The sequence below is a fragment of the Malaclemys terrapin genome, chromosome 8, assembly GCF_027887155.1.
Source record: "Malaclemys terrapin pileata isolate rMalTer1 chromosome 8, rMalTer1.hap1, whole genome shotgun sequence".
Taxonomy (NCBI): domain Eukaryota; kingdom Metazoa; phylum Chordata; order Testudines; family Emydidae; genus Malaclemys; species Malaclemys terrapin.
In genome coordinates, this window is record NC_071512.1 from 81,747,000 (window position 1) to 81,770,253 (window position 23,254).

General features: G+C 43.8%; 2 protein-coding genes across 6 annotated transcripts in view; one reads left to right on the plus strand and one right to left on the minus strand.

The window, feature by feature from the left end:
• The first annotated feature begins 6 nt into the window (after positions 1-6).
• On the plus strand, positions 7-12,098 carry CTBS (chitobiase). Its single transcript, XM_054036916.1, has 7 exons — positions 7-1,249; positions 2,407-2,545; positions 3,492-3,700; positions 4,763-4,934; positions 7,788-7,885; positions 9,470-9,631; positions 10,832-12,098. The coding sequence occupies exons 1-7, from the start codon at positions 1,100-1,102 to the stop codon at positions 11,015-11,017; spliced, it is 1,116 nt and encodes a 371-aa protein (XP_053892891.1). The 5' UTR covers positions 7-1,099; the 3' UTR covers positions 11,018-12,098.
• A 2,199-nt stretch (positions 12,099-14,297) lies between these two features.
• SPATA1 (spermatogenesis associated 1) overlaps positions 14,298-23,254 on the minus strand; it is a 35,508-nt gene continuing 26,551 nt past the window's right edge. For 2 of the 5 annotated variants that reach the window (XM_054036912.1, XM_054036913.1), the window contains 2 exons: positions 20,570-20,668; positions 14,298-14,639 (listed from right to left, as the gene is read on the minus strand). In XM_054036912.1, coding sequence (XP_053892887.1) covers positions 14,535-14,639; positions 20,570-20,668 — 204 coding nt within the window. In that variant the 3' untranslated portion in view covers positions 14,298-14,534. Of the gene's footprint in view, positions 14,651-20,569; positions 20,669-23,254 lie in introns of all 5 variants that reach the window. The other 3 variants (XM_054036914.1, XR_008445905.1, XR_008445906.1) reach the window with 3 other exon arrangements.

The window sequence follows — 23,254 nt, forward strand, 5'->3', positions numbered from 1 at the left end:
TCATTAAGGCTACACTTTTAAAAGTTGCCTCCAAGGCAACTGGAGGATTGGGAGCCTCAAAGTTGCCCCCAATCCTGCAACTGGCACTGTGCAGGCACCTACTCATGCAGTGCCAATCGCAGGACTGGGGCCTATTCTGCGTGTCCCAGTTTTAGGATAATCAACTTTACACACCCCAGGGCTTCATTTTCAGCAGTGCTAAGCACATGCAGTTCCTATGGGCTCACATTTGTGTTACATATTTTCAGTGCCTGTAAAAAGCAGGCCTGGACCTCTTGGGTACCAATAACAGAGGTATCCAAAATCTGAGGCTGTGTTTGAGTAAATGCTCCATAGGGTCTGATTCCCCCAGGATACCTCCAGCTCCACAAAAACAACAAGGAGTCTGGTGGCACCTTAAAGACTAACAGATGTATTTGGGCATAACCTTCGGTGGGTAAAAACCCACTTCTTTGATGCTTCAGTATTCCCAGGCACCAAGGACGGGGACAGTAGGGAGCAGGCAATAGTTGAGAGCCCGTCCAGACGTGGCCCTCGCGCCTACTCCCTCCCGAGCCTTTTGCAAAACTACTGGCTCCCTTTGCCTCAGTTTCTCCATCTGTTAAATAGGGGGGAGGGGAAATAACGGCCCCGCTCTTTGGCAGAGGTCCAAGAGCCGCCAGGCTCCCAGCTCCAGCGCCGCTAACTGGGCCGACGGGGCCTGGCGAGCGGCACGTGGTCCCCAGGAGGGCGGGGCTCACTGTCAGTCAGTGACGAGCAGGCCCCGAGTCTCCCTGCCCCGGGCGTTATTTACACGCCCAGCTCCGGGCAGGGCCGCGCCCCGCCCCGCCGGTGTCATGCGGGGAGCCTGGCTTCCCCCACAACCCGCCCCCCAGCGCGCTTCCAGCCGAAGCCTGGACTCCCGCTCCCGGTGTCGCCCCCTCTTGTCAGCTGCCTGTGACCCCTGGCGCCGCTGCGGGGGGGCGTGGCCAGCAGCGAGAGCAGGAGGATTGGCCCGCCCCCCTTCCCGTAGCTGGAGTCGAGGCGGAAGTGCGGGTCCCAGCTGAGACTCGGCCGCGTGCCCGGTTCAGGGAAGGGTCACGTAGCGGGAGTGTTCAGCATGAAGCGGCTGTTGGGGGGCGGCGCGTGCCCCTCCCGCTGCTGCCCTCTTCTCCTTCTCGCGCTCCTGCGGCTGGGCTCGAGCAGCGGCGCGTGCCCCTGCGGCGACCCCGCGCTCTGTCGCCCGATCGCTGGCACCCAGGAGTTCGAGGTATCCCGACTCCGAGAGCCGCAAGGGGCTTTGGGATTGGGAACGGGGCTGCCCGTCTCGGGGCCCTGTGGCCTGCGGGGATTCCTGCACCGCCTCCCCCATAGGGCCTCGCGGCCTGTCGGCGCTGCGGGCCTCAGCCTCCTCGGCTCACCACTGTGGCCCTTCCGGCCTCGGACCCCTGGCTCCTGCCGCTCCCGGGCCCTGGTGCAGTGGCCTGGCCTGGGGCTGGGGCCTGTAGCCGCTCTACGAGCTGCCCCTTGCCACCCCCGCTGCATCGGCCTGGCGGGCGGCGTCGTGCGGTCCTCACCGCCCATTCCCAGCGGGAGACTCTCGGATTCGCTTGGGGTCCCCTCACCCCTAGCCCCGCCTGCGAGCCCTCAGTTATGGCCGGGGGGTCTTTGTACCAGCCTGGCAGTGCCAGCGAGGGGAAAGGTTGAGGCCGAAGTACATATGAATTGTGACTCCTCTTAGAGCAGAAGCTAGAGTTGGGGAGTGAGCTATTTTGTTGTGTTTCTTACTCACGTGTTCATGCCTAATCGGTTGCTTCTCTTTTTTGGGCTCTAATGTATCTTTCTGGTCATTACACCTTTAGATGTGAAACTTTGAAATCTGATTAGGGTTAGACTCTCAAATGTTGGACTACTGTTAAATTACAGGGATGATTTATTCAACCTCTTACAAAATCCAGCCCATTAAATCACAACAGTCTTGTTTTTAATGAATAAAATGAGTTGTAATCCATGACTATCTTCCTGAAATTTTAAATGAGTCTAAATTAGTTCATTAGCAAATTGTTTCAATTAATCTAATCAGTTAGGGTAGGTTTATTTGGTCTGGCAGCTTCTGCTTGACAAAAAAATTATAAACTGGGGTCAGCATGAATTACTGGGAAATGACATTGGATCCTGTCAAAGCTTCCGCCAGTTTGTTTACATTTTGAGACCAGTCAACTGATGAATTTGGCAGGCCCTAAATCTGTAAAGGTAAAGGACAAGCTGGCTTTCAAGAAGCATGAATAATTTAACGTTTTACTTTACCTAGAATGTATTTGGGATGCAAGGGAAAGAAATGACGCAGCTCTAATTTAAATTAAACTGTCATGAGAGTTTGACATTTGGTGTGATTCCAGTGGCTTACTTTTTGTTCTGCTTTTGCAGGTCTTTGTGTTTGATGTTGGAAGAAAAACGTGGAAGTTCTATGATTGGTCACAGATTACAACTGTGGCAGCTTTTGGAAAGTATGACCCTGAACTATTGTGTTATGCTCATTCTAAAGGAGCCAGGGTAGTACTAAAAGGTTGGTTACAGTTAGGGAAATGTGGGCATTTATGTATTAAATGTATAAGGGAATAATATACCCCCTTTTTGCATAGGGTCATAATACACTACCACCCAGAATTTTTTTTTTAAAGTATAAAACAGGCAAAACTCCAATTCCTTCTGCCCCAATAGTAACAACACTACTTCATTATCAGCAAAATAAAGGATTTACTGGGAAAGAGATCAGTAGAAGTCACATGGGAATGGAGAGGAAGAAGTAGGAAGAGGAAAAACATATGCAGGACATGTGTCGGGTCTATGCTTCATGTATTTTGTATAATACTTAAAAATCAAATGTTGAATTAAAGAGCTCTAACTCAATCTTAGAGGTTCTTGGACGCGAATAGCTCCAAATATATACTAGGAGGAAGGTGTGTGTAAAGAATTAAATGTTAAGAAAAAATAGTGTAATACCTATGAGGCTGAAAATGCTGTTCATATTTGGGGTTTATTTTATATATGAAATCCTTCATTTGTGGCCACGCTTAGATGTTGTACACAGAGTTTTGGACTTCTCAATACAAAAAAGACAGAAAAAGGCAACAAAGATGTGGAAGAAAGAGGGATCACCTGAAAGGAAAGGTTAAAAGAAACAAGAAGAGTGAGTCACTGTCTAGAAGTATCAGAAAGGTGTCAGCTTCGAGGAAGGAAGAGCAATAGTTCACAGTGGCTAAAGAAGGAATAACTAGAAGTAGTGGGATGAAACTGCAAAGAAAAATTCAGGAAAAATCTCACACCATAGTATGATCTCCCAAGGAAACTTTACCAAAAAATACCAAACTACCCCACACTTGAATTGGTCTCTGCTATACAGTCCACATATAGCATGGAGATGAAGTATATGGCAGAATAGGATTTCCCCCCCAACCCCATTATCTACTATTATTCAAGTAAGTGGTAATTTATTAAGATTTCTTGTTTAGGAGATGTACCTGTGAAGGAAATTATTGACTCTGCTAACAGAACAGCCTGGATAGCACGACAGGTGGACCTGGCCAAAAAGCAGTATATGGATGGAATTAATATAGACATAGAGCAAGAAGTTATTGCGATGTCACCTGAATACTATGCATTAACAGCTCTGGTTAAAGAAACTACTGATGCTTTTCATAGAGAAATTCCAGGATCACAGGTGAAAACAAAATTTATTTTATAAAATGATAGATTTTTAAATGTGTGATGTCCCGGCAATTTATTCCATAATGTAAAGAACACTTGTCAGTAAAGTTCTGTGCAAGCCTCTGGCACTGTTTCCCAAGTGTGCGTTGTTAATTATATATATTATTATGGTCATATATAAGCTCCTCATTGAGCTAGGTACTGTACAAACAGAACAAAAATGGCTGTATTCTTTTTCTCCTATGGATAATTGAAAATGCATCCTTTACGGAACTCAAATATTAAAATAGAAGCAATTTTGCTGGGATTGACAGTATTTTCATTATAGACCTTTTTGGTGTATTGGGGCCAGTGGTAAATCACTGTTCTGTTGTTAATGGTATGACTTAATGAAACTTTGAAAATACTGTCAAGTGTCAGAGTAGTAGCCGTGTTAGTCTGTATCCACAAAAACAACAAGGAGTCCGGTGGCACCTTAAAGACTAACATATTTATTTGGGCATAAACTTTTGTAGGTAAAAATCCTCACTTCTTCAGATGCAAATTTGAAAATGCTGATAAGTTCAGCATGATGTTAGAAAAACTTGATAAATCTTTAGCAGGATTTAACAGGCAAAGGAATCAAAGATGTTAAAGATTTCCTTTGCTAAAGATTTATCTTTATCTTTTGCCTGTTCTCTGTCATGTTCTTAAATAGATTATCATTTATCATAGTTCTTAATTCTGTGTGTGTGTGTGTGTGTGTGTGTGTATTAAATTACACACGTATAGAAGACTTTGCAGACCTATTTAAAAAAAGGTGAATCAGATTTTGGGCCCACTAGTTTTGACGGTGCACCTTTTATGCATATTGATTTTATAGTTGTAAAGGCAGATTTGCTCTGAAAACTCAGAAATATTTGATTATTTTACAGGGTTTTAGCTGAACAGTTCCTCTTATGATCCATGGGTATCGAACAGCGCAACATTTTGAAAATATCCCACTAAAGTTTACATAGCACTGCTTTACAAAACAGCAAAGCAACAGAATGCATAAATTCCACACTAGATATAAAGTTGTGGTTTTCTCCATCAGGTCACCTTTGATGTGGCTTGGTCTCCAGCATGCATAGACAAAAGATGCTACAACTACAGTGGGATTGCAGATGCCTGTGATTTCTTGTTCGTGATGTCTTATGATGAGCAGAGTCAGATCTGGACAGAATGTATTGCAAGAGCCAATGCTCCCTACAATCAGACCTTAGATGGTAGGAATCAGTCAATAATGTTAGCAACTGGCACATTTCTCTTTTAAAATGCATTATTGGAAGGGGACACCTTTTTTTCCTAAAATATATTGAATGCCTTTTGATTGCATTATTTGTTTTCTTGTAGCCTTTGATATTACTAAAATCTACTAGGAGAACTATTTTCACATTGGGGGAATAGGTACCTCAGATTTTTGTGGCACCATGGATGGACATAGAGCAGTTATGTGCTATTTGACACCTGAATTATATATATGTCACCCTCAGTGGGATTCAGGTACACCCATGGGCAAGAGTTGGATTAGGGCATAGGCACAAATAGCACCTACCTACGGCTCCACCTGCACCTATTTAACTTCTTTCTTGACTGAAAATTATTTAAATGTGTAGGGTTCCACAGCAGGTTAATGGCGCATGCTGTTTATGTCACCCTACAACTCCTGCTCAGGTTATCAGCTACCGAAACATCTTGAACTGCTTTATTCTGCTGTTAAACCTTCTTTCCTTTCTGTGCATCATGTAGAACTTTATTGAAATATGAATTCTAAATACAAGAATGTTGGCAGCTTTCTGCATATACTGAAACACCCTTTGTTTTCCTTGCTGGCCAGGGTACTATATGAAAGCTAGCTGGTGCGCTTCCCTGGAGCTTCCTAATGTCTCGCAGAAAGTTGATACTTGAGTCTTTTTAATACTTAATTTTATATTATTTTAGACATTTCTTTATTAAGAAATTAATCATATGGTAGATCACAGTAAAAGGATGTTATACCAAAGGAATTGCATTTGAAAGAGGGACGTAGATGTATTTGTATTATGAATATCTGCCTTGATAACCTTTGCTTCTTTAGTGTTGAGAAATCTGCTCTAGGCATAGATTCTAAGGCCAGAAGGGATCATTATGATCTCCTGTATCACACAGGCCATATGACTTCCCCAGAGTAATTACTGGAACATATCTTTAAGAAAAACATCCAATCTTAATTTAAAAATTATCAGCGATGGAGACCCTTGGTAAATTGTTCCAGTGGTTAATTATTCTTGCTGTTAAAAAAATTATGCCTTATTTCTAGTCTGAATTTGTCTAGCTTCAACTTTCAGCCATTGGATTGTGTTATACCTCTCTCTGCTAGTTTGAAGAGCCTCTTGTTACATATTTGTTCCCCGTGTAGATACTTATGGACCATTGTCAAGTCACTGCTTAATTTTCTCTTTGGAGCTCAGTCTATCACTATAAGTTTATCACTATATATTTTCTAATCTTTTAATCATTCTCATGGCTCTTCTCTGAACCCTCTGCAATTTATCAACATCTTTCTTGAATTGTGGGCACCAGAACTGGACATAGTATTCCAGCAGCAGTCACACCGTTGCCAAGTATAGAGGTAAACTAGTCTTTCTATTCCTACTTGAGATTCTCCTTTTTATGCATCTCAGGATCACATTAGCTCTTTTGCCCACAGCGTTATGTTAGGGCGCATATTGAGCTGATTATCCACCATGACCCCCAAATCTTTTTCAAAGTCACTGCCTCCCAGAATAGAGTCCCCTGTCCTGTAAGTGTGGCCTGCATTGTTTGTTCCTAGATATATACATTTACATTTAGCTGTATTAAAACACACATCATTTGCTTGTGCCTAGTTTACCAAACATTCCAGATTGCTCTGAATCAGTGATGTGTCCTCTTGGTTACTGTTTCCCCAAATTTTTGTGTCCTCTGTAAACTTTATCATTGATGATAGTATGTTTTCTTCCAGGTCATTGGTAAAAATGCTAAACAGTGTAGGGCCAAGAAACAATCCCTGCAGAACCCCACTGGAGATAGACCCACTCAAAAACGAGTCCCCATATGTAGTTACACATTTTAATACCTGTCAGTTAGCAAGTTTTTAATCCATTTAATGTGTGCCATGTTAATTTTATATCATTCTAGGTTTTTTTAATCAAAATGTGGTATATTGCATGACACATCTTACCAAAGTCTTAGAACAACACTGTTATCTTTTATCAACCAAACTAGTAATCTCATAAAAAAAGATATCAAATTAGTTTGACAGGGTCTGTTTTCCATAAACCCACATGGATTTGCATTAACTATATTACCTTGTATTACATCGGCATGTTAGTAAATATTGTGACAGACCCAGACCAGTGGGATACAGGAGTCTGGTAGAGGGCAAATATACTGGTCACTGGATGAGTAGTTTTCTGTTCCCTGAGTGACCAGAGCAGGGGCTGCACTAGAGTAATCAGGAACCTGCTAGAACCAGTTAAGGCAGGCAGGCTAATTAGGACACCTGGAGCCAATTAAGAAGAAGCTGCTAGAATCAATGAAGGCAGGCTAATCGGGGCCTCTGGGTTTTAAAAAAGGAGCTCACTTCAGTTTGTGGTGTGAGGAGCTGGGAGCAAGAGGCGCAAGGAGTTGAGAGTGAGAGGGTGTGCTGCTGGAGGAGTGAGGAGCACAAGCGTTATCAGACACCAGGAGGAAGGTCCTGTGGTGAGAATAAGGACGGTGTTTGGAGGAGGCCATGGGGAAGTAGCCCAGGGAGTTGTAGCTGTCATGCAGCTGTTACAGGAGGCATTATAGACAGCTGCAGTCCACAGGGCCCTGGGCTGGAACCCAGAGTAGAGGGTGGGCCCGGGTTCCCCCCAAACCTCCCAATTGACCTGGACTGTGGGTTCTTCCAGAGGGGAAGGTCTGTGGGCTGTTCCCCAACCCACATGGTGAATCTCTGAGGCAAGAAAATCCGCCAATAAGTGCAGGACCCACCAAGATAGAGGAGGAACTTTGTCACAATATATACAGCAGAAAAAAGAAGCATGCATGTAAATTCATATTTCTTTTTAAATTAGGATATGATGACTACATTAGTATGAGCATTGAGCCTAAGAAGCTTGTGATGGGCGTTCCCTGGTACGGCTATGATTATAGATGTCTGGATTTGTCCAAGGTAAGATGAAGGCAGTTCTATTGTAACTGTTCTTGATATTATTTTCTATGATATGCTATATAATTTTTGGTGGTAGTTTTTTTTTTTTTATAGTAAGGAAGTGCAAAGTCTCTGTGGTCTCTAAGATAAGAGCACAGGACTGGGACTTAAGATATCGGTGTTCTAGTTGGTTCTGCCAGTGACTTTCTGTGTGAGCCCAGGCAAGTCATTTTACCTCTGTGCCTCCCTTTCCTCCTCTGTAAAATTTAGATGATGATACTTGGGCACCTGAAAGTGCTTTTAAATTTTTCGATGAAAAGAGCTATATAAGTATGTAGCTCCCTCTTGTGGGGCAGTCTGATCCCTTCTGAAGATAGTGGAGCCTCTTATCCCTCTGCTGGGATTTGGTGACCCCCTTTAGGACCAGTGGTCCCTGAGCTCTTAGTGCTTGGTGCTTCCATCTGGTGTCTAAGTGCTCAAATGAGTAATCATCCGTATGACCTCTAGGATATTATAATTTATGGGTACAATAAATCAAGGAATTACATAAATAGCATTTTATTCCTGAAAAGGATAGGGGTAAATGAAAAGGAAGGGGAAGAGAACAGGCAAAGGATTCAAAGATGTTAAATAAACTCCTTACCCCCAAAATCCTGCAAATAAAAGCCCATAAACTAAATTGATATGAGAAAAATCTCATCCTCCTTTCTCCCCGCTCCACCAGTGCTCCCTAAAGGCCTTATCTTGGGGGTGGAGGGACTGGAGTTTGATGTGGATGGCTGGTATCCCTTCCTGGGAAGCTGATAGTCCTTCCTTTCAGCTGAATGGAATCCCTGGTGGCCTTGAGCCCTGACTGTCGGGTTCAGCTGGCTTTCAGTCCTCGCTGGTGCAGCAGAATCTTGGGATTGGTCTCTCTGTTGTGGAGCTAGGGGCTCCAAGTCGGTCTCAGGCCCTCTGATAGGGACAGTCAAAATGGCCATCTCCCCTTCTACTGCAGAAAGACACTCTCTTGAGGCTGCTTCTCTTCCAACATGACTTGCTGAAATCAGCTCTCCCCTCCTCACGTGATTCCCTGCCATGCTCAGTCATGTGGCCGAGGCATTTGAAGGCTCTCTGGGACCTGCAATTGATTGTCCAGACATATCAGTCAGGTTCCTGGGCCAGCCCTTACAGACACTGGGGCTCAAGCATAGGTGAGTCCAGCAGTCTCAGTTGAAGTTCCAATCTGTGACTCTGCTCCTCTTTGTGAGACCTGCTTCTCTGAAGGCCCCAAATTGGAAAGGGGGCTACAAGTACAAAGTATTATTGAGTTTGTTTGTTTTTATTTTATTTTATTTTTTATTATACAAATAATATAAAGTGAATATTAGTGCTATGTTTCCCATAGTAGACTGCTATGAGGAGCTGGAAGTTACTTATTTCAATTAAAGTTGAATTATTTGAACTTCTTTCTCTACATTTTACTGAAACAGATAGTAATCCATATCTGGTGTGGATATTTAGTTATTTTTGGCAGGTGCCTCTTTCTGACTTTCTTCCAGGCTTATCCCTTCTGAAGGGTTTAATAAATCCAAGTAACATGAAGCAGAACTCCTGTTTTTTCAGGATCACGTCTGTTCCCTCCCAAATATTTCTTTCCGAGGGGCTCCATGCAGTGATGCTGCAGGGCGTCAGGTCCCCTATGGAACAATAATGAAGCAGGTGAATAGTTCTATTTCTGGGAGCCTGTGGGATGAGGAGCAGAAGGCTCCATATTATGAATATAAGGTAAGCAGTTTCCTAGACAAACATTTATGAGCTGTGGACTAAATGTACATGAACCTTAGTTCTGTTCTTGTAAAGCTAGATTCTCAGGTGTCATCTGTCCACTTTGTGATGCTCATGCGTTGCAGTGGATAGATTCCAGTTTAACTTATGTCAATGGAGAGTTCCCCTACACTGGAGACCCTTGGCAGAAGTGGCAGAGCTGGCTCCTGATCTAGCCTACCACCTCTTCATTGAGAGGGAGGATGCATGTAATGCCAGGAAGGGGATTTGGTAGGACAGAGTTCCACTATGCCTATCCTACCTTGTCATAAGGCCCCTAAGGAACTTTATGCCAGTGATGTAAGTTAAAACAGGCTCCCAGCTGCTCTTAATTTCTGCTGGTGCTGGGTGACACAAGATCAGGGAGCTGCAACTGTCTTCCTGTGGCTTCCCCTCTTCACTGTGTCCAAACTCAGTCTGGATGCAGTGGAAGACTGAGCCCATATATTATTATTGTGGACTGATAAAGCTGTAAATATTTCTTATGGTTCCGTTGGTGAAGGATTGTCAGTTACCTGGTATTAAATTTTGTATAACTTTTAATGCAGTGATGACTAAAAGCTCTTAAAAATCATCACCAGCTGAAAGCAATATAATTTTTATTTGGCAAAATTCCATAATTTCTCTAAATCTGTTTATTGCTAGGAACAAAACCACATACTCTGACCTAATTTCATTTATTAGATTAGACTACGCGATTGAAATCCTAGCCCAAGCCTTTGATATTATCAGCTTTTTAAATTAAATTTATCATTAAAATACCCACCGATCTAGTTATCTCATTTAATCTAAATTAATACAAACATCTTTGTAACTCATTTGTGGTTACTTGTCTGGAGATCAGAGAAGCATACTAGTAAGAAAGCAGAGATGTTTATTGGCCTGTGCATAAGAAGAAAGACAGCTGGAGTTGTGGGTTGTTGGTTTGGTTTTAAACCAAACACACACACACCCTTTTCAGGAGCTTCTTTGCACTTTTGGAAAGGGAATTTTAGATTGTCTTGTTTGTAGAGCTTTTAAAGTCTGGAAAAGCATTGTACACATTTTATTCATTTGAGTTTTTACTTCATTTATAATTATAGTTTTGATTCATTGCATTTAACCTCTTTGTATACGGTGTTTGTATATGCTAACACAAATGTACTTATCAACTTTTTATAGGACTCTCTTGGTCATTTTCATCAAGTATGGTACGATAATCCACAGAGCATTTCCCTGAAGGCAACGTATGCAAAGAAACGTGGTTTAAGGGGTATTGGCATGTGGAATGGAAACTGTCTTGACTACTCCAGAAGTTCTGTAGCAGAGCAGCAGACTGAAGCAATGTGGCGAGCCTTGAGACCATAGCAACTATACAGGATAGTGAACCCTACCTACCTCTGGATTTAGAATGTAGAAAATGAATTGGTAGTTATGGCTAATATTCTGTATTATGCCTTCTTGCAAGCATGCACTGGTTACAAGCAAAACTTCATCTTGTCAGTCTCTGCTTAAGGCAGTATTTTTATACCTGAGAAAGTATTTAACATTGCATTAACACTGTTTTAACAGGTTCTGGTTATTCGCATTTTCATAACTGGCATCAGACCTTGAACTCGACACTCATAATATATATGAACATCATATGTATGTTGAATCATTTAAAAGAGAGCATATGAGAATGAGGTGTTCTGCTCAACACAAATGCTTTATCATAGTCAGTTACTGTTCTTTATTCTGTAAACTTTATATCTAAAAATATACACTGACTAGTTGTGAAGGTTTTAGTTATTTGTAGCATTTAGCTTTGTTGCCAGTGAAATTGAAGAATTCAGTATTCTTTTTATGTTTACATAACATTGTGAGGGTGGTTTTTTTTTTTGTTTTGTTTTTGTTTTGTTTACAACTTCAAAAGCCAGAAAACCTCAGGCTTCAAAGAAAGCTTGCACCCATTTTGCTCAAAGCTGCATTCTAAAGTGTATATGATAAGCACTTCTTATGACCTGTCTAAACACATTGATTTCATAATTAACATTTTTAAGTGTCTGCATTTTTGAACTAGATGATTGTAGTCACCATACTGCTGTAATTTCTGATGCTAGTGAAAAAAATCTGTCTTTAGATCAATTTCATGTAGATCTTGCCGAGAGAAGAATCCTGTATCAGTAGAGAGATGGATTGGATAATCTAATAGATAATTTTTCATCTTGAAATTCTGTGATTCCTGACAACTAAGAGGATAGATTCCTTGATCTAGAGTGGTGTTTTTCAAATTTCTTTACACAAAACTCAGGCTGAATAAAAGGACCCTATGTTCATTTCTAGTTGCTTATAAAATGTTAAAATATTCAGAATGAGAAAATCTCAGATTCGTCATAATATTTTCTGATGATAATTCATTGTGCCAGGGGAATTTTGAAAGAAATATTAAAATATTTGCAAACATTTATAGAGAGTGATGTATGTGTGTGCGTATTTCAGTAAAGTTTTGTTAAAATAGAAAGGAAATATTAAGGCTGAGGCAAAAGAACAATTCATGGCACTTTCATCTTCCTAGAAGCAAAATACAGTATTTGTTTTTTAGTATGTTTCAAGGATTATTTCGTAAATAATTTATCTACTAAACTGTTTTGGAGAGATTTTTTTTGTATATAACATGTTAAAAGTGAGGTGTAATCCAAATCTCCTGAGTGTATGCTTTGTCTTTGAACATACTGCAATGAAAGAAGACTGTTTTCTAGTCCTACTGTGTATTTGTTATAAAGATAGGCCCATATCCTGCGGACACTTATGCTCAGTTTAATTTTATACGCTGTGAGTATTCCCATTAAAGTCAGTGGAACTACTCATGTGTGCACTTAGTATATCAAATTAAGTGTTTTTAAAGTGTTGATATTGTCTTACAGAGTCTGTGGTCACAGTGAAATAATTAATAGAAGTCTGACATTTCCCCCTCCTTATTCAGAATTTTGGTTTAAATACCTAACATTGTCAAATTAGGCCCTGACTATGCTATAACTTGCAACTGAAGTTACAGTAGAACCTCCAAGTTATGAACACCTTGGGAATGGAGGTTGTTTGTAACTCTGAAATGTTCATAACTGAACAAAACGTTATGGTTCTTTCAAAATTTACAACTTAACGTTGACTTAATACAGCTTTGAAACTTTATTATGCAGGAGAAAAATGCTGCTTTTAACCATCTTAATTCAAATGAAACCTTATCAAATCTTTTTTTTAAACTTCCCCTTTGTTTTTATTTTTTAGTAGTTTATATTTAACACGGTACTATACTGTATTTGCCCTTTTTTTGTTTTGTTTTGGTCTTTGCTGCTGCCTGATTGCATACTTCTGGTTCCAAATGAGGGGTGTGTGGTTGACTGGTCAATTCGTAACTCCCCTCCCAGCATTTTGAACCAGATTCCCATGAAGTGCTGCTGAGGAAAAGGGATGCTGCAGAGCCATAACTAAACCTCCAGACATCAGGGGGTCACAGACTGGATCTGGATTCCTTACACTTGTAAAACAAAAGGGACTATATCTCCTTTATCTGTGGTATCTTTTCATCTGCTGCTGTGTATTTCATTTAACTTTTGTTAAAACTTTAAAAGTAAACACTTGAATCTGATTCATCAACTAGAATGTTAATAGAGCTATTTATAATTTCAAGTTTTCTGTATCACTGCAGAGAATAGAACCCAAAAGCCCAGTCCTCTGCTCTTATTTATTAAGTACTGTTAGTGTTTTCCATGCTGTATAAACAGAAAAGAGACAGTCCCTTCCTTCTAGAGTTTGAAATCTAAATTGGTTCTAGCCAATACAGTTCAGATTCATAGGATTTAGGTTCCAATCTTGAAGTGGAATGGGGTGGTTGATTGGTTCATTTGTTATGGAAGGATTACATTGGAGACAGAGCGGTAGTATAGCTCACAAGATTTAGAGTTCCTCCTTTTGAAAGTGTTGCAAGAACTTTCACATCCTATAACTGACATCCTGTCTGTTTCTGTCACTTGCAATAATTAGTAGAGCCTTGTCAGTTTTGGGGCAGCTTCATATTAACCTCTGGCAGCTTACTGCTTTGCTAGATATAATAATACCCTTTGGAACTAAGGGAGCAAGCAGGAGAGAATGGAAAAAGTTAACATGGAGGGGGTATTATTTCCCTTCCAGAGATCTGATACTCTGCACCGGAACATGCCTGTTGCCTCCCCTCTGCACTTGGTTAATAAATACTGTATGCTCTACATTTTCTTTCATGTAAGACTGATGATGATCTTATTTACAACCTCAGGGCTAGGACAAGGGCATTTGATTGTCAATGCAGCTACACTTAAGAGAAGGAAAAGAAACAACAAAACTAATATGATAATTTAGAGATAGGTATGTTTACAATGCTTGAATTTCAAAGCACAATGAGGTAGATATCTCAAACCTGAGTATTTTGTGGGTTAAACTGAGTGAGCTATATGTACCTCAAAAAAACAAAAATATAACTTTTATCTACAATTATGAGTATACTACTTCAAATTACAATTCTGTATTGATCATCATTATATAAAATTGATGTTATGCTAATTCACTATTTGAAATTTTTTTAATGCCATTTCTTTATATTTGATTGGCTTATAGTCAAAAATAAATACGCTAATAGATTAAACTGCATGTTTTATAAGTATAAGTGAATTACAACTGAGTTACAAGTATTAGCTTGAGCTATTTTAAGGCATTTTAAATACATGATATACCTCTATTTTAACATATACAATTATCCTATCTTACATATTGAAAAGTCTCTTTACAATAAAAGCATAGGAACATAAAAACAATACTGACATGCTGAGCTTCTATACAAATATATTACACAATTCCAAGTAATGCGATCCTTCTAAAATACTGGTGTTTCAGAATGAAGTATTAAAGATGACTGAATTTTCTTCTGTGCCAGCTCTGCTCTCAATGCTCGTAAATCAGAGGCTGCCTGCTTTCTCATCTGCAAAAGAACTAGAGATTATTTAAGGAAAATGTTGACGTTGACGATATAGTATAGTAAAGATTTAACTTTTACGTGGGTTAGATGGATATAGAATGTGCCTTTGATTCTAACCAGTTCTCTCCCTGCTTTTCTGCATGTTTCCTTTGGTGTGTCATCTTTAAAAGTCAAATCCTGAAATCCTTACTCAGCAAATTCCTATTGACATCAGTAGGAGTTTGCCTGGATAAGGAATGACTAAAAATTGACTATGAATCTCAGGATTGTTTTGTATAACTGACACTATTTTTCTTCTAGAAATACATTTTCTAATCTTTTGACTTTTGCTAGCAAAGGACAGAATTGTCTCCCACACTGCAGATGATGAGGCAAAGGGAAAAATTCTTATTTTAGTTGCAACAGTATAATCCACATTGATTTCAGTGTCATAATCTGAATTCACTTCTCTATAACTAAAATTAAAATCTGGCTCCAAGCTTATGTGAAAAAATGTATATTGTACTGCAGTTGTCTAGACCAGACCTGGTCTGTGAATAAAATAACCTTGTCAGACAATTAAATGCTCCTGGGTTTTCATTCTGTCCTTTATCTTCAGGTTAGACCAGCTGATTTCCATCCTAATTTTTTCCATTTCTTTGTGGATGTTGTTGGCTGCTCCCCCCACCCCCCAACCTGTGTTTTAACCCCCTTATCGCATCTCTGTTATTGCCTGCTCCATTAGTACCCTTTGAGGAGGCCAATACGTTGTTACCCTGCAGATGTTTAAAATTGTGAATTTACTCCTGTCAGTCTCTCATAGATGTGATTCTAAGGCTCTATCTCCAACAGCTATAACTAGATGTTTTCTTCCACTTTCTGAAGTTGGTGTCTTACAAACAATGCTGGATAATGAATTACTGTTCCAGAGCTGTGATTGAGCTAATACTCAACTTTTGTTCCGCTTCATTTGCTGTCTTCATACAGTGTGAGGCAGCAATAACTGTCTCATGTCCCTTTTTTACTTTGCCCTTCCAAAAAGCCCTCCATGTAATTGATTTAGATTTGTAAATAGTTTATGGGATGCTTATTCTACCTCTGCATCTTCTTTCTTTCATTGGAGAGCAATAGACATCAGTGTTATTTTATTTATAGATTTTCTATTGTGCTCATCTAAGTCTGCTGGTTCTTTACAACTCTTGGGCTGGTGTAGTCTTTTTAATTAATTGCCTTCCATATCACACTACTCATCTTTTCATCAGACATTTCTGAAAGGCTCTCCGAGGCTATGTCAATCTCACTCTCCAAACTATGGCCTATATCAGGGCTCGGCAACGTTTGGCATGTGGCCCGCCAGGGTAAGCCCCCTGGTGGGCCAGGCCGGTTTGTTTACTTGCCGCGTCCGCAGGTCAGGCTGATCACAGCTCCCACTGGCTGTGGTTCACCACTCCAGGCCAATGGGGGCTGCGGGAAGCAGTGTGGGACGAGGGATGTGCTGGCCACGGCTTCCCGCAGCCCCCATTGGCCTGGAGCGGCGAACCGTGGCCAGTGGGAGCCGCGATCGGCCGAACCTACAGACTCGGCAACTAAACAAACAGGCCCAGCCCGCCAGGAGCTTACCCTGGCGGGCCGCGGGCCAAACGTTACCGATCCCTGGCCTATATTGTCTACTATGTCCGCTTTCTTCTACAGGAGAGTTTGTACAATTGCTCTGGTAGGGCAGGATGGAGGCTGTGGTGGTTGCCATTATGGAATGAAAAGGGGGTTAGGTACATAAACCCCTCTGAACATGGGAGATGTGCCATCTGCAAATTCCACTGCTTCCTTTCTTCCTCCCCTCCAAGCCTTTATTGCAGCTGGGCTTCTGTGCTATCCTCACATTCTCAGAAGGGGAAGGGATAAGAAAATTGGACCAGTATCATTTTATTCAGTGATTTTTTTTCAGCTTTATTGGCAAAGGCAGGATCTGCAGAACCTAATCCATGTTAAAAACCCATGACTAGTGCTCTCATTTGGGTCATGGGAAGGGGTGACAGTAGAATGAATGCAGACATTCTCTATCTTCTCCCATCTCATTGGAGCTTAAAGCCATCATTGTACTGCTGAACATCACCAAGTTCTGCTCTATGCTTCGCAGCTCTGTGAGAGGTTTGCTGTCTGATGGTGGACAGGTCACTTAACTTGTGGCTCTCCAGTTACCTCATGTAAAATGGGAATTGCAACGAAGACATGATTATGAGGCTTACTTAGGCGGTCTGCACTACAGCGTTTTGTTGACAAAAGTTATGTCAACGTACACCATTGCTTTAATTAAACCACTGTTGCATATCCATACACTATGCACTTTGTGTTGGCAGAGTGCATCTGCACTAGCATTTCTTGCAACAACACACAGAGCAGTGCGGTGTGGTAGCGATCCCACTATCCAAGTGGCCGCAAGGTAATGTGAGAATGGTTTACAGTGCCTCATGGGGCAAGTACATCATATGATGAATGTTTCTCAATCCCATCGTTCCATGGGCATGCTACTAGATTGGGGGGAGAGTGTAGAGTGTGTGTGGGACACAGTATGTGGTGGGCGAGTGTATGTGAGAGAGACAGAGTTTGTGTTGAGGGAGAGTGAGTGTTGGCATACTGTCTCTAAGTTCAGACAGCAGCTGGAGGCAACCACTCCAGAGGCTGGGGGAGGGGAATCCCCCCTCTCTTCCCCCCCATCAGCCCCTGCCTCCCGCCCTGGCGCTGCACAGCAGAGCAGTCCCCCGCAGTAGCAGCCTGCCTGCCACTGTGTTCCTAGTGCCAGATAGGCTTGACAAAGGTCTGGTTTTCAACTGGAAGATCCAGTTGAAAAGGGAAACGGGGCTGGCAGCATCTGGACACGAGAAGTCCAGTTACCTACAGTAATTGGCCTCTGCCACTGGGGTGGTGGGAAGAGCAGCAGCTGCTGCTGGAGCCCAGGGGAACAGCTCGGCTTAGCAGCTGCTCCTCTTCCCCCGGCCCCGTCTGACACAGAACGGGGTGGCTACCAGACTGGGCTTCGAAGTAGATGCCGTCGGAGAGGGCTGAGGGGGGGAGATATGTAACCTATCTGCCCCTGCGCCCCACTGTGTCCTGATTTCCCCACCCTTCTCTCCAGGAACTAATGCCCCATCTCCTGCCCTGGTGTGCCCCAATTTCCCCACCCTGGCCCCTCGCTCCAGGGCTGGACTCTCCCGCCCCTCACTCCAGGACTCCCCAACCCTACAGTGCTCCAATTTCCCACCTGGCTCCTCGTTCCAGGGACTCACTCCCCCCCTTCCCCCTCATCCAGCCCAGAATGCCCCTCTCTGGCCCCTCGCTCCAGGGATGGATCCCACAGCCCCACTGTGCCCCACTGTCCCTGCTCCTCACTCCAGGGATGGACCCTGCCACCCCGCTGTGCCTCAATTCCCCCCACCACCACAATTTCCCCTCCCCAGCCCCTCACTCTGGAGACCCTCTGCCCCATTGGGCCCTTATTTCCCCACCTCAGCCCCTTGCTCCGGGGGCCAACATCCGTGCTCCCCTGTGCCCTGACTTCCCCACCCCACCCCCATTGTGCCCCGATTTCCCCTCCCTGGCCCCTTGCTCTGGGTGCCCCCCGGCTCCCCTCACTTTGCTGTGCCCGGATTTTGCCACCCTGGCCCCAGGGATCGACGCCCTCCCCGCTGTGGCCCGATTTCCCCACCTCGGCCCCTTGCTCCAGGGACTGATACCTCCCTGGAGCTGATCCCCCCTCCCACCTTGCTGTGCCCTGATTTCCCCTCCCTAGCCCCTTGGTCCAGGGACCACAGCCCCCTGCTGTGCCCCAATTGGGTAGGCAGGCAGGCTCCACGTCAGGTCCTCTGAGCTCCGGAGGTGGCAAGTGAGTCCCAGGAGATGGGTAGTGAGTGACGGGGCAGAGGTGGAGTGTTAGGGGTGGGGGGACAGGTAGGGGAAGGGGCGGGGCAGGGGGCTTGGTTTTCAGGGATTAGGAATTTGGTAACCCTAGTGCCGGAGAGAGCAGGATTCCATGGTAATGATTTGCTCTTTGCTGCCGGAGCGGCATGCTCAGCTGTCAGAACTTCCCAGAGCTTTGAAAGGGGAGTGGTTGCATGTCTGGGCAGCTGGAGTGAGCAGAGCGGTCATGGTGGGCATTGTGGGATACTGGGAGAGGCCAGTTATGGCAACATAACGAACAGCACTGATGCTTTGTCGTTTTAACTTTGCCACAAAAAGCTCTATGCCTCTTGTTGAGGTAGTTTTATGTGGTTGGCACACCAGGAGAGTTTTACTAACAAAACTGCAGTGTAGACAAGGCTTTAGTTTATGCAGTTCATGGAAAATGTAAACACTAGGAATGCTGCTTATTACTACATGATGTGGAGTAGGCACGTTGGTCATTTTACTTAAGTGAAAGCTACAGCTAACACAAAGAAAGCTTTAACACAGAGGTCGGCAACCTACCGCATGCAGGGCCGGCGGCCACGACCCCAGACCGGCGGCAGGCAGGCCCCCCATCTCCTCCCTCACCGCGCTCAGGTTCTGCGGCCGCTGCCCCTCCTGGAGCTCCCCCTCCCCCCCCGCTGCCTCTGCACTCTGCGGGGGGGAAGGCTGTGCGCGCGGCAGCCCAGCAGTGTGTTTTGCCTCCACATGGAGCCAGCGTCTGACCGGCATGGGCATGGTAAGGGGAGTCCTGGGAGGCAGTCAGGGAGCAGGGGGAGGGTTGGAAGGGTCGGGGCTTCTGGGGGTCCTTTCACAGGGCGGGGAGTGGTTGGGTGGGGTGTGGGAGTCTGTCTGGGGGTGGGGGTGTGGATAAGGGTCAGGGCAGTCAGGGGACAGGTAGGGGGTAGGGTCCTAGGGGGGCAGTTAGGGTGGGGGGGGGTCCCAGGAGGGGGCAGTCAGGGGACAAGGAGCGGGGGGGTTGGGGGTTCTGAGGGGGGTAGTCAGGGGGTGGGAAGTGGGAGGGAGTGGATGGGGGCAGGGCTCTCTCCCCCCCATCCTCTCTTTTGATTGTTGAAATATGGTAACCCTAGGCGAGGTGGGAGCCAGGGGGTGCATGGGGGCTGGAGCCCACATGCATCCGCTGCAATCTGCAGGAACCCTCCGGGGGGGGGACGCTGGGGCACAGGCTGGGCAGGAGGGGCTGGGGGACACGGCTGTTCCCCCCTAGCGCCGCCACCACCGCCTTTGCAGGGCTGCTGCCCCCCTGCACCGTGCCAGCTCCTCCATGGCTGGGGCTCGCTGCCGCAAGTGGGACGCTTTGGCTCTCTGGTGCATCCGGAAGGCGGCTTCTCCCTGCCAAGCTGCTGCAGCGGCCCAAGCCTGACAAAGCCAGTGAGTGGACTCGGGGCGGGGGCCACCGGAGTGGGGTGCGGAGGGCTCACGGGGGGGCTGTGCACCCTCCAGAGGAGTTCGGGGGGGGGGGGGGTAACCTGGTCTGGGGAGCAGCCCCTGGGCATGGCTGGCCCCTGAGGTCTATAAAGGCTCGTTGGGATTTGCCCCTCAATGAACAGATGTGCAAGGGGTATGTGTGGAAGTTTTGCCTAGGGCGCAAAATATCCTTTCACCGGCCCTGCCCAGGGGGTGCGTGCACCCCAGGTAAGAACCACTGCACTAAACTGATAAGATCTGCATTTTAATTTAATTTTAAATGAAGCTTCTTAAACATTTTTAAAAACATGTTTACTTTACATACAACAATAGTTTATAGACTTATAGAGAGAGACCTTCTAAAAACGTTAAAATGTATTACCGGCACACGAAACCTTAAATTAGAGTGAATAAATGAAGACTCGGCACACCACTTCTGAAAGGTTGCCGACCCCTGCTTTAACATAATATCTCTTCAAATACTAACTAACTTTTAAAAATTTCAAATATTTATGGCTCTAGATTTTATAGCGAAGAAAATCTCTATTTGTTTAATTTACAGGTTGGTTAGAATAAATGCAGATTACCTTAATTTCTATTATGAGTTTCATTTTTGTATTATCCAGCTTTCTCTTTAGTTGATCAATTTCGTGCTGCACTGTTGTAATCTGGATGATTGTGGTGTTCTATGGGGAATAAACAAAAAGCTTTTATGCAGTTCAGCTATTCTCTATATATTTTTCTACCACAGTTATTGACCATAATCTCTCTCCCTCCCCCGCACCAGGACAGCAATCCTCTAAACTCTTCTTCCAAGCCTCCTTCAGTTTCTGACTTTCCCCCCACCCCAAATGTCCTGTATTGTAGCAGTCTTCTCTCAAAAGGAGGGCAGCTCCCTCCAACAGTCAAGCCCTGCTGGCCTATGAGCAGGGGACACCCACAATTTCCCCAAGCCCTGTTACTCTGGGAGATGGATAATAGCACATTATTTTGCGATTGGTCTTCCCGACTGGACCCTGTATATGATTAAAAAAAATATGAATGTTTCAATCTCACCCATGTAATGCCTTTGCTTTGTCTCAATCAGGACATTGATGGCGATTTGCTATATTCAAGAATAGTGTGGATTAAACAGAACACCACCTCTATAATGGCAGTATCATTTTTCAAAAATTAAATGGCTTAGTTATAATGACAGTGAGATTAGTGTTTTCAAAAGTATGGTCCAGATCCTTAGCTGCTGTAAGTCAGCATAGCTTCCTAGAAGTCAATGTAGCTGAAGGGGATGTGTGTATTAGTCTTTTTTTGATGCTTTAGGCCTTTTAAAACCTCTATATATCCCAGCGGCTATATCTACATTACATGCCACTTGCAGTGTTGGGGAGGCAGCGGAGGGAGGGGGAGTCCTCGCTCCTCCCCCCTCCTTGCGAAACGCCGCAAGCCAGCTGATTGCCTCGGGCAGGGGGGGAGGGCGCTGATCCGCGGGGTCTGCCAGCGGGCGGGAGGCACTGTTGGGGGGGGGGGGGGGGGCGGAGCGTAGGGAGGCTGCCAGCTGTGGAAAAAGCAGGCAGCCAAACAATTTAAGAGTGGAGCATTGCACAACTTTAAATGAGCATGTTCCCTAATTGATCAGCAACGTAACAATGAAACAATGTTAACCGGGACAACTTAAAGTAAGGAGTTACTGTAATAGAAGTAACTGATAGAGCACATGCTTCTGTAATACTGGCAGTGCTACCCAGACAGAGAGCCATGCTTAATAATAATTACACGTATTGTGCTTTACAAGTATTTATCTCTTATAGCTTTCAGATGTGAACACAAAAACATCCACAAATACTTTGCCTGTTATTTTGGCTAGTCTAGTTTCAAATTAACTATCAGAGGGGCTTTCGCTACTTCCCTGGACAAATTATTCCACAATTAAGGAGATTTCACTGTCAGGAAGTTTTTCCTCAGTCTATCTGACCAGTTTAGTTACTCTTCCCTTAACTCTCACCAATTCCTTCTGCTAAGGTAGGTCTCAGAGCAACACACTATTTTCAAAGTGCAAGTGCACCAAAGGCATTTAGACCGAGATTACTATTTCCCTACTTCTTCAACACAGTAGGAAGTTTGTAATCTTTCTGCATGAACTTAAAGGATATTTGTGCTGAGTGTACACACAGAGCTATGGCTGTGCTGTTGCACACAAGCATTTGGAACATCTTTACACCAGCATACGAAGTGTGATACATATAATTCATTCATGAAAAATCTCTGTTATATTAAAAAAATACTAGTTTATACAAAACTAAACAAGTTGTTACCATGTGGAAAAGAAGTAAACTTTGTGTTCTTACATGCACTCTCATGCATTCATCCAGCATTCATGGAATACTGGGGTGTGCTATTTCCATGAAACACTCTGGGCAAACAAAGAGTAATCTGTAAGATCACCAGGGATGGTCCACACTTGGCCTATGCAAACCGATTGTCATATTATATGCAAATGAAAAATGGACTAATGCTCCTATTCTTGGTAAATGGTTTTCTAAACGAATTAAGCTTTTTTAGATATAAAATCCCTAAAACAAACCTGGTCAATGGTGTACTCTGATTAAACTAGATGGGCTATGCTCACCTCTGAAGGACATATGACTGTTTCACAGATAAAGTCATTAACGACTTAGATATTGGCATAGAAAGTACACTTATTAAGTTTGCAGATGATACCAAACTAGGAGGGATTGCAACTGCTTTGGAGGACAGGGTCATAAATCAAAATGATCTGGACAAATTGGAGAAATGGTCTGAGTTAAACAGGATGAAGTTTAACAAAGACAAATGCAAAGTGCTCCACTTAGGAAGAGAAAATCAGTTTCACACATACAGAATGGGAAGAGACTGTCTAGGAAGGAGTACGGCAGAAAGGGATCTAGGGGTTATAGTGGACCACAAGCTAAATATGAGTCAACAGTGTGATGCTGTGGCAAAAAAAGCAAACATGATTCTGGGATGTATTAACAGGTGTGTTGTGAGCAAGACACGAGAAGTCATTCTTCCGCTCTACTCTGCTCTGGTTAGGCCTCAGCTGGAGTATTGTGTCCAGTTCTGGGCGCCGCATTTCAAGAAAGATGTGGAAAATTGGAGAGGGTCCAGAGAAGAGTAACAAGAATGATTAAAAGTCTTGAGAACATGATCTATGAAGGAAGGCTGAAAGAATTGGGTTTGTTTAGTTTGGAAAAGAGAAGACTGAGAGGGGACATGATAGCAGTTTTCAGGTATCTAAA